The sequence below is a fragment of the Kogia breviceps genome, chromosome 6 (genome assembly GCF_026419965.1).
Source record: "Kogia breviceps isolate mKogBre1 chromosome 6, mKogBre1 haplotype 1, whole genome shotgun sequence".
Lineage (NCBI taxonomy): Eukaryota > Metazoa > Chordata > Mammalia > Artiodactyla > Physeteridae > Kogia > Kogia breviceps.
Window position 1 is genome coordinate 73896142 of NC_081315.1, and position 12319 is coordinate 73908460.

General features: G+C 38.2%; 1 protein-coding gene across 1 annotated transcript in view; it reads right to left on the minus strand.

Moving 5' to 3' along the window:
* Positions 1–298: 298 nt before the first annotated feature.
* The window catches only part of TEC (tec protein tyrosine kinase), a 153156-nt gene continuing 141135 nt past the window's right edge, over positions 299–12319 (minus strand). The window contains exons 15-18 of the mRNA XM_059067278.2: positions 5380–5444; positions 2410–2528; positions 2169–2326; positions 299–981 (exon numbers count right to left, since the gene is read on the minus strand). Coding sequence (XP_058923261.1) covers positions 898–981; positions 2169–2326; positions 2410–2528; positions 5380–5444 — 426 coding nt within the window. The 3' untranslated portion in view covers positions 299–897. The remainder of the gene's footprint in view (positions 982–2168; positions 2327–2409; positions 2529–5379; positions 5445–12319) is intronic.

A 12319-nucleotide genomic window follows, 5' to 3' on the forward strand; every position in this document is an offset into this window, starting at 1 on the left:
GGTCCACTTAGCCCAAACACAGCCCCTGCTGGGGGCGTAAGCTGGACAGGCACCTCAAACATGGCTACCCAAGTGAGGAGGGGGCATTCGTGATAGAAGGGTCCAGACATTTTTCTCTTCAGTAGGGAATATTTGATCCTCAGGGAAAAAGGAATTGACAGCTGTAAGGTAAAATCCCTAGTCCTAAGAGGGTTGGCTCATATATTACAGAATTAAACATTTCAATTAAAAGACAACTCATAAAATCAACTATACTCCAATAAAAATCAAATTACGAAAAAGACGACTCATGTTTCTTATAAATACATAACTTTATATATTATATATATTTACAATATGTACAGCATACAAATACGTTTTAATGTACTACTAATGGCAGTCCTGAAAACAGATGTTTCAAAACAAAAGATGGGTATTTATCCAAGGTGGGTTCCTGATCCATCCGGAACCCATATTCTAGACAATGCCCCAGCCCAGATTTCTGTAGAAGTCACAGGGAAGCGAGGGGTGGCTGGAATGTGGCTCGGATACCCTTCCCTCTCCCAATTACCCTGGCCTTCCACTGGCACCGGCTAACATGATCCCACATGCACCCCTAAAATGGGCAGACCCTGGTGCCTGGGCACAGTGCCTGGCACATAGTGGGCACTCCAGTACTTGTGGAATGAATAAAAGTGGGTGCTTTTAACCATCATGTCTAAGGCAGCATTCCATAATCCAGAAGATTCGGTCACAGAGCTACGGCTGGTCTAGAAGCAAATGTTTTCGGTGTTTCCCCTTTATAAGTAAAACAATCTACACATCCAAGTGCTAAATAAATTAAAAGTTTGCCACAAAGTGCCATTTCTTCCTCGTGCTTTGGAATCTGGAAGCCATCACATCATCCGGTCACAGCACTTATCTTCCAAAAGTTTCTGTACATTCAACTAGTTCATCTATCGTGCGCAGCAAATCTTCAAAGGAAGGCCTTCCCTCTGGTTTCTACAATTCAAAATCAAGTAGAGGCTGTGGGTTCCAGAATCCATCCCCAAAATGATTTTTCACTGCTCCAACTCAGATGGCATTGCATACCAGAGTAAGGGACTCCTTGCTTCAGGGGGGAACACACATGCATCTCCAAGCAGGTCTAATCGATCCTGCAAGTGTTGCCGCTACACTAACCTTTCTGCCACATGGCTTTGGCATCCCATTCAAGAACCTAACAGAGATCCTAACTGCCTGCAAAATCAACTCCTGCTAACTCACAGGGCCCTCTATAACCTGCCCCTCCCCCAGGCCCTTGCTACCCAGTTTTATTTCCCACAAAAACCCTCACATGAGCCCTATGCTCAATCAGAACAATCTCTACCCTTGTACACACACACCAAGTTCATTACCACCACCCTACCTTTGCTCACATTGTCCGCACTCCCCCTAACACCACTTCTTGGCTAGAAGGCCTCTGTCCATCCCAATCAATGCTCTTGGGAGGCATGATAGCAAATGACCAGGGCATGGACTTTGGAGTCAGACAGGACTCTGCTCCTCTGTAGTTAAGTGGCCTTAGGCAAGCAACAACTTGATATCCTCATCCACAGAGTGGTCATAATAAAAGTATGCACACTTTGATGGGTTATTTCGAGAACTAAATTGACAGCACTTAGCACAGTGCCTAGCACATCATACCTGTGAGCTAATGTTCTGTTATCTTTCAAAAGTCATTTTGGTGCCTAATCTCTTCTATGAGGTGACATTTTAACATGGGGCGAAGGAAAACTTCCGAAGACTGAGAGTAAATGACCTGAGGAAGTTGAGGCTTGGAGAAAAAAAAACTTCTCTGGTGAAAGAGTAATACTTCGACAACACTAGAGATCCACTGAAAGAACAGCTACTTCTCTGGGCTTATCCCCAGAGCCCCCGGCTCAGGCAACTGGGGCGGGAGCCCCACTTGGGAAGGGAGCTGCAGCCTGAATTTGCTATCTTAATTATTAGTGTTTTCCACTTCTTCACATCTTCTTCCCATTATTCAGACTGAATTGAGAAGACTGGCTGTCTACTTAAGAGTTTGAAATCATATAAAACATGCACTCATTCACTAGGCTATAAAGACCACACAGTTTGAATCTACCAAGCCCAGATCCCTCAATGCTTTAGAGATTGAAGAAAAAAGTACCCGAAAAATGTTATACCTCCTGCCAACATCTCAGCATCAACTCGTATACATATCTGGACGCCAACTTCGGCTGATGGAGTCGGTGGCCGCGAGTAACCATGGTTACCACTTCATAGTTGGTGTTTTTCTCAAAGGGCATTCTGCCTTCAGTGAATATTTCCCACATTAAGACACCTGGAAGAGGAGAAGGATTGCCAAACAATACACTCATTTCCTCTTCAGGGCAGAGTTGAGGGGAAAAGGAGCATGACTCTTACCAAATGACCAGATATCTGATTTGCTGCTAAAGTGGCTGTAATTAAACACCTCAGGTGGACACCACTTCACGGGAAATTTAGCACCGGAAGAACTCGTGTACTGATCATCCAGAACATACCTAGAGTAAGACACTGAGTTACGGTCTGTATTTTGTACATGTTCTTTAATTTTTTTCCTCCTTAAAATCAAAAGCACAGTTGGGGCTTCCCTGGTGGCGCAGTAGTTGAGAGTCTGCCTGCTGATGCGGGGGACGCGGGTTCGTGCCCCGGTCCAGGAAGATCCCACATGCCGCGAAGCGGCTAGGCCCGTGAGCCATGGCCGCTGGGCCTGCACGTCCGGAGCCTGTGCTCCACAACGGGAGAGGCCACAACAGTGAGAGGCCCTCGTACCGCAAAAAAAAAAAAAAAAAAAAAGCACAGTTGACTGAAGTCCAACAGGCATCCGGTTGAAGCTGGCTGTTTGCCTCTGCAGCCACGCCTCTGCAATTGCCCTCTTCCTCTAAGTGCTTGAGAAGCAGGCACTGTAACATTCTATCTGCGCTTTCACTTTTCTGTTTTTCTTTTTTATAAGGCATTGGAGGCAGCATACAATAAAAGAGTTTGCAAACTTTCTTTTTAAGAAGCAGTTCTGTTCTTTAAACAAAAATTTTACCCAAAGGTCCCACATGTAAAACATCTAAAGCAGAGCTGCTCTAAAGGAAGTGGTGCAAAGCACTTGAAGCACATGTGCTTTTGCCCCCATGATTCCACAGAGCACAACTTAAAACTATAGCAAATAAAAAGAGCAAATTGCAAAATGATGTACGCACATGGTGGTGTATATATGTATATACCATGACATTCATCCTCTATATACACACACTCAGAACAATACTATGTCATTTCTCTATGGGAGCATACTTATATCCTTCTGGAAGGACACACACAAACTGGTAACACTGGTTACCCCTGGGGAGGATCTTAATTGGGGTGCTAAATATGGGTTCTTCAGCCCTTTCTGTAATGTGCTCAGTATGTATTCACAAGAGGAAGGTGTTTATGTATTATAGGAACATACTAGGTTAATTTCTGCAAGCTCTATGGGAAAATATTCAAATGATTGCACAAACTTCCTTCGCTGTATAGACAAAGATGGTGACAGTGCCACCATGGGCGTTTGTCAGTCAGGGGAGTCTGAACTGAGTGTAGAAAGTGTGTTTCAAAGGAGCTGATGCAAAAGCACAGGTTTTTTGAAAGCCAAACATATGAAAATCAAACCTGAAATTGGAGGCCTGCCTGTTAGATACAGAATATCTTCACAAAAAACAAAGAGCACTGGGTCCTTATTGCTCTAACAGCCAGCAGTTCTGGTCTCATTTCGGACAGTAATGGCTTTCGAATCTCCCTCGGCCCAAGTTTCATCAGGGGCGAGTCCTGGCCTGGCCTGCCTTATAACCGCTCCTCCTGCTGGCCATGGGCTGACCACCCTGACCCCCTTTTGATTCTTGAGCAGGCCAAGCTCATCCCGAATTTCAAGCTTTTGGACTCGGTGTTCTGCCACCTGGAATATTTTATTTCACCTAATTGACTACTTCCTGCCTTTTGGGTCTCTTTTCAGATATGCTGGTCTCAAAGAGGCCTTCGAGAGGCACCAGATTTGAAGTCGCTACTGTCACCCCTGACCCGCGCCATCACTCAGTACTCACCCGCCCCACCAGCCCCAAGTTATCGCTATCACAGGGGTCGGCAAACGTTTTCTGTAAAAGGCCAGACCATGAGTGTTTTAGATTTTGCAGGCCTTTGTAGAGTGAAAGCAGCCAGACAACACATCTGTGAATGAGTCTGTGTCCTATTAACACTTCATTTATGGACACTGGCTTTTGACTTTCAGATAATTTTCACATGTCATAATATTTTTAAAGTTCTTTTTTCCCAACCATTAAACAATGTGAACATCGTGGCTGGCTCACGGGCCATACAAACTTAAGTGTTGGGTCAGATGTGGTCCAGAAGCCGAGGTTTGCGGACCCCTGCTCTGTCACCTCACTCTGTGCTCTCCCCTCTTAGTGGTTCTCAGGTCTTATGTTTCTCTCTCCTCCTGAATTTAAGTTTCACGTGGGCAGGGACTCACATGGATAATGTCATCCTCTGCTAGGGTTCAATCTCTAGTGTTGTGCCTGGCACAGAGCAGGCACCTAATTTTGTATGGATGGGTGTACAGATAAATGAATGGATGAAGGAAGGAGAGAAGGAAAGGACAAATGAAATACTTTTTAAATGACTTTTCTAACACCCTATTAAGATTACAAAAATTAAGAGAATAAAAACATTACAGATTTGCGTATTCTAAAAACTTACCCCAAACACATTTCTATCAAAACAAGATTCTAGAAACTTAATCCACACCAGGGAGAAAAGAAAGTAGTGTATTTAATGGGCTATACTACCACCTAGTGGAGAGAATGATTAACAATAATTAACACAATATATACTGTGTTATTTTAATATATTTATTTTATCTCAGGACATCTAATAGGGTTTCCTTTCTGCTTTATCAATGCAGATTATTTCCATGCTTATCAATTCTATAAGCTAATGTGAATATCAACTAAAGCCACATAATGAAGTATTAAGTAATCATAATTTCTCAACAGTTTACCTGAGAAAAAGCCAAAGCTAACAGTAAAAAGACAAATTCAGCAAAGAAATCTTTTAAAATAGAGATAATCTATTTTCTAAACTTATACAAAAAACACTAAGAAGCAGAAAAATCAATCTGTACAAAAATGATGTGGACTTAAAATGATGGGTACTTCTAATGTTTTGTTAAAGGAACAAAAGATATTTCAAAATAGCTCTTAAACAGGCGTCAGAAGAAGAAGCTTACACAAACTGAAAAGAAAAAGTCAAGTACTTTCAAGGAAAAGGCCACAGTCTTACATTAATTTAATCCAAAATTTATAGAAAATGTTCACATATACTCAGCCTTACCTAGCCATTCCAAAATCAGAAACCTTCACAATTCCTGCCTCATTTACTAGACAATTTCTGGCAGCCTGGAAAACAACATTATAATGGTATATTAGTTGCAAAGTTCCACAATAAAAGTAGAAAATATAAGTTCTGTTTATATTAAATTTAGTGTAACCCAGTCAACATCTGCAGAGGTGGTGTCTCTTATAAATTTTTTTTAACCCCTATGGAAATGTCTTCAACATTTATATGAAAGAATGGATAGAAAGACAGGTCAAAAGTCTCATGTGAAAAAAGGCATTATTACATAATCTTTGCCAACTGTCATATCTATACGAGGACTAAGAGGAGGGTCAATCAGCTTTTTGCCCACCCATTTCTATTCTTATTAAACTATCTGATTTTCTTATTGATAGTGACAACATCTCGTAAAGTCCTTAATTCAGGTTCTTACTAGGCAAGCTTTATAACACACAAGCATCAAAATGATGGGTGAACAATCTTTTACCCAGTGGCTTTGCTCAATGATTGGTCTTCTCTAACCCAAAGAGTCAAAAGAACAACCATATGTAACATAGTTTGCTTTGTCATTTATGACAAATACAATTCTAGATTACTTATACTTCCTTCCCCATTCTTTAAGGTTACAAGGTTCAAGAAAATAGTTTGGAAAAAGACATAGTATTTCTCAGAAGAAAGACATGATGACAATCTTTTTACATGCCATAACCCATAGACTAAGAATGTATTTTTCTTCCTTATGCTTCTGAATTTTATTCTCTGTACAAGGCAAATTCCATTTACACGAGGTTATTTCCTGTTGAATGTATTTTATGAGTCTCTTTTAAAGTATGAGTTAATACCCGTTCCCTGGATTATCTCCATCTTCCTATAAAGATACCTTATGATGCCTTTACTTGATAATCACCAGGATTCTTCACCCAGGAGACAAAAGCATCAAAATCTTCCCTTAAGGGATGACAAAAACCTACCCTAATGATGTCAGTGTCATAGGCACAAACATATCAAAATTGCCTTCACCAAGGTGTGGTATGTGTAGAGAGGTGTAACCTCTCATACCCACATAGACAACAGATTTCCATCAGTTTTAAAAGTCAAAAAAGAGAAAGGTGCTAAATTCACAAGTTTCAATATGACAAAGAGATGTTCTTTATTATCACTGAGCATAATAATAACTAATGTTACACATATCACATCATCTTCTATTTTGCAAAGTCCTTTGCCCCAGTCATAAAATGTGATCTTTAAAAGTTTTGTGAAAGAAAAGCCCAGGACTGGATGGCTTCACTGGTGAATTCTACCAAATATTTAAAGAAGAATTAACACCAATCCTAAGTTCTCAAACTCCTCCAAAAATTTTTAAAAGATTCACTTCCAATCTCATTTTATAAGGTCAACGTTACCCTAACTCCAAAGCAAGATAAGGGGACACAAGAAAATAAAAATACAGGCCAATGTGCCTGATGAATATAGATGAAAAAATCATCAACAAAATGTTAGCAAACAGAATTCAACAGCACATTAAAAGGATCATATGCCATGATCCAGTGGTATTTATCCCTGGGATACAAGGATGGTTTGACATATGCAAATCAAAAACATGATACACCACACTAACAGAAGGAAGGATAAAAATCACATGATCATCTCAACAGATACAGAAAAAGCATTTGACAAAATTCAAAATCCTTTCATATCATGATTAAAAACTCTCAACAAGTTAGGTATAGAAAGAATGTACCTCAACATAATAAAAGTCATATATTACAAGCCCACAGCTAACAACATACTCAAAGGTGAAAAGCTAAAAGTTTTTCCTCCAAGATCAGGAACAAGACAAGGATGCCCACTCTTGTCACTTCTATTGAACATAGTACTGAAAGTCCTAGCCAGAGCAACTAGGTGAGAAAAAGAAATAAAAGGCATCCAAATTGGAATAGAAAAGTAAGATTTTCTCTGTTTGCAGATGACATGATCTTATATATAGAAAACTCTAAAGACTCCACTAAAGAACTGTTAGAAGTAATAAAAGAACTCAGTAAAGTTGCAGGATACAAAATAAACATAGAAAAATCAGTTTTGTTTCTATACGCTAACAATGAACTGAGAGAAATTAAGAAAGCAAGTAAATTTCAATAGCATCAAAAACATTAACATACATAGGAATAAATTTCACCAAGGAGGTGAAAGACCTATACACTGAAAACTATAAGACACTGATGAAAGAAACTGAAGAAGACACAAATAAACAGCAAGATATCCTGTGTTCACAGAGTGGAAGAATTAAAATTGTTAAAATGTCCATACTACCGAAAATGATCTACATATTTGATGCAACCCTATCAAAACTCCAGTGCATTTTTCAGAGAAATATAAAAAGCAATCTAAATTTCATATGAAACTAAAAAGACCTTGAATAGCCAAAACAATCTTGAAAATGAATAAAGCGGGAGGCATCACACTTCCTGATTTTTAACTAGATTACAGAAATATAGTAATCAAAACTGTATGGTACTGGCACAGAAACAGAAACATAGACCAATGGAACAGAGAACCCAGAAATAAACCCATGTATATATGGTCAACTAATCTTTAACATGGGCACCAAGAACACACAATGGGGAAAGGATAATCTCTTCCATAAATGGTGCTGGCAAATGCAAATATCTATATGTAAAATAATGAAATTGGACCCTAATTTTACACCATACAAAAAATTAACTTGAAATTGATTAAAGACTTAAATGTAACACCTGAAACTATACAACTCCTAGAAGAAAACATAGGGAAAAAGCTCTTTGACATGGTCTTGGCAATGATTTTTTTGGATCTGACAGCACAGCACAGGCAACAAAAGCAAAAATAAATAACGAGGGCTACACCAAAGTAAAAAGTTTTTTCACAGCAAAGGAAACAATCAACAAAATGAAAAGGCAAACTACAGAATGGGAAAAAAAATTGTAAAACATATATCTGATAAAGGGTTAATATCTAAAATATATAAGGAACTCATTCAGCTCAAGAGCAAAAAAGCAAATACTCGATTGAAAAATGAGCAGAGGACTGAATACACGTTTTATCAAAAAAGACACACAAGGGAATTCCCTGGCGGTCCAGTGGTTAGGACTCCACACTTCCAGTGCAGGGGGCACGGGTTCAATCCTGGTTGGGGAACTAAGATCCCGCATGCCATGTGGCAGGACCAAAAAAAAAAAAAGAGACAAACAAATGGCCAATAGGTATGTGAAAAGGGACTCAACACCACTAATCATCAGGGAAATGCAAATCAAAACCACAATGAGATATCACCTCACACCTGTCAGAATGACTACCAACAAAAACACGAGATGACAAAAGCTGTCAAAAAAGAAAGGGTAAAGAGCAGAAGCAAGAACTATAATCCTGCAGCCTGTGGAATAAAAACCTCATTCACAGAAAGATAGACAAGATGAAAAGGCAGAGGGCTATGTACCAGATGAAGGAACAAGATAAAACCTCAGAAAAACAAGTAAATGAAGTGGAGATAGGCAACCTTCCAGCAAAAGAATTCACAATAAAAAAAAAAAATGTGAAGATGATCCAGGACGTAGGAAAAACAATGGAGGCAAAGATAGAGAAGATGCAAGAAATGTTTAACAAAGACCTAGAAGAATTAAAGAACAAACAGAGATGAACAATACAATAACTGAAATGAAAAATACACTAGAAGGGATCAATAGCAGAATAACCAAGGCAGAAGAATGGATAAGTGACCTTGAAGAGAGAATGGTGGAATTCTCCACCATGCTGCAGAACAGAATAAAGAAAAAAGAATGAAAAGAAATGAAGACAGTCTAAGAGACCTCTGGGACAACATTAAACGCAACAACATTTGCATGATAGGGGTCCCAGAAGGAGAAGAGAGAGAGAAATGACCAGAAAAAATATTTGAAGAGATTATAGTCGAAAACGTCCCTAACATGGGAAAGAAAATAGCCACCCAAGTCCAGGAACCACAGAGAGTCCCATACAGGATAAACCCAAGGAGAAACACAACGAGACACACAGTAATCAAATTGGCAAAATTAAAGACAAAGAAAAATTATTGAAAGCAGCAAGGGAAAAATGACAAATAATATACAAGGGAACTCTCATAAGGTTAACAGTTGATTTCTCAGCAGAAACTCTACAGGCCAGAAGGGAATGGCATGATATACTTAAAGTGATGAAAGAGAAGAACCTACAACCAAGATTACTCTACCTGGCAAGGATCTCATTCAGATTCAATGGAGAAATCAAAAGCTTTACAGACAAGCAAAAGCTAAGAGAATTCAGCACCACCAAACCAGCTCTACAACAAATGCTAAAGGAACTTCTCTAAGTGGGAAACACAAGAGAAGAAAAGGACCTATAAAAACAAACCCAAAACAATTGAGAAAATGGTCATAGGAACATACATATCAATAATTACCTTAAACGTGAATGGATTAAATGCTCCAACCAAAAGACACAGGCTTGCTGAATGGAAACAAAAACAAGACCCATACATATGCTGTCTACAAGAGACCCACTTCAGACCTAGGGACACATACAGACTGAAAGCGAGGGGATGGAAAAAGATATTCCATGCAAATGGAAATCAAAAGAAAGCTGGAGTAGCAATCCTTGTATCAGATAAAATAGACTTTAAAATAAAGAATGTTATAAGAGACAAGGAAGGACACTACATAATGATCAAGGGATCAATCCAAGAAGATATAACAATTATAAATATATATGCACCCAATGTAGAAGCACCTCAATACATAAGGCAACTGCTAGCAGCTATAAAAGAGGAAATTGACAGTAACACAATAATAGTGGGGGACTTTAACACCTCACTTACACGAATGGACAGATCACCCAGAAGGAAAATAAATAAGCAAACAGAAACTTTAAATGACACAACAGACCAGATAGATTTAGTTGATATTTATAGGACATTCCATCCAAAAACAGCAGATTACACTTTCTTCTGAAGTGCGCACAGAACATTCTCCAGGATAGATCACATCTTGGGTCACAAATCAAGCCTCAGTGAATTTAAGAAAATTGAAATCATATCAAGCATCTTTTCTGACCACAATGCTATTATATTAGAAATGAATTACAAGGAAAAAAAATGTAAAAAACACAAACACATGGAGGCTAAACAATACATTACTAAATAACCAAGAGATCACTGAAGAAATCAAAGAGGAAAAAAAAATACCTAGAGACAAATAACAATGAAAATATGATGATCCTAAGCCTATGGGATGCAGCGAAAGCAGTTCTAAGAGGGAAGTTTATAGCTATACAAGCCTACTTCAAGAAACAAGAAAAATCTCAAATAAACAATCTAACCTTACACCTAAAGGAACTAGAGAAAGAGGAACAAACAAAACCCAAAGTTAGCAGAAGGAAAGAAATCATAAAGATCAGAGCAGAAATAAATGGAATAAAAACAAAGAAAACAATACCAAAGATCAATAAAACTAAAAGCTGGTTCTTTGAGAACATAAACAAAATTGATAAACCATTAGCCAGACTCATCAAGAAAAAGAGGGAGAGGACTCAAATCAATAAAATTAGAAATGAAAAAGGAGAAGTTACAACAGACATTGTAGAAATACAAAGAATCCTAAGAGACTATTACAAGCAACTCTATGCCAATAAAATGGAAAACCTGGAAGAAATGGACAAATTCTTAAAAAGGTATAACCTTCCAAGACTGAACCAGGAAGAAATAGAAAATATAAACAGACCAATCACAAGCACTGAAATTGAGACTGTGATTAAAAATCTTCCAACAAACAAAAGTCCAGGACCAGATAGCTTCACAGGTGAATTCTATTAAACATTTAGAAAACAGCTAACACTCATCCTTCTCAAACTCTTCCAAAAAACTGCAGAGGAAGGAACACGCCCAAATTCATTCTATGAGGCCACCATCACCCTGATACCAAAACCAGACAAAGATACTCCAAAAAAAGAAAATTACAGACCAATATCACTGATGAATATAGATGCGAAAATCCTCAACAAAATACTAGCAAACAGAATCCAGCAACACATTAAAAGGATCATACACCATGATCACGTGGGATTTATCCCAGGGAGGCAAGGATTCTTCAATATATGCAAATCAATCAATGTGATACACTATATTAACAAACTGAAGAATAAAAACCTAATGATCATCTCAATAGATTCAGAAAAAGCTTTTGACAAAATTCAACACCCACTTATGATAAAAACTTTCCAGAAAGTAGCCATAGAGGGAACCTACCTCAACATAATAAAGGCCATATATGACAAACCCACAGAGAACATCATTCTCAATGGTGAAAAACTGAAAGCATTTCCTCTAAGATCAGGAAAAAGACAAGGATGTCCACTCTCACTTCTATTATTCAACATAGTTTTGGAAGTCCTAGCCATGGAAATCTGAGAAGAAAAAGAAATAAAAGGAATATAAATTGGAAAAGAAGAAGTAAAACTGTCACTGTTTGCAGATGACATGATACTATACATAGAGAATCCTAAAGATGCCACCAGAAAACTACTAGAGCTAATCAATGAATTTGGTAAAGTTGCAGGATACAAAATTAATGCACAAAAATCTCTTGTATTCCTATACACTAATGATGAAAAATATGAAAGAGAAATGAAGGAAACACTCCCATTTACCACTGCAACAAAAAGAAAATACCTAGGAATAAACCTACCTAGGGAGACAAAAGACCTGTATGCAGAAAACTGTAAGACACTGTTGAAAGAAATTAAGGATGATACCAACAGATGGAGAGATATACCATGTTCTTGGATTGGGAGAATCAATATTGTGAAAATGACTATACTACCCAAAGCAATCTACAGATTCAATGCAATCTCTATCAAATTACCAATGGCATTTTTTACGGAACTAGAACAAAAA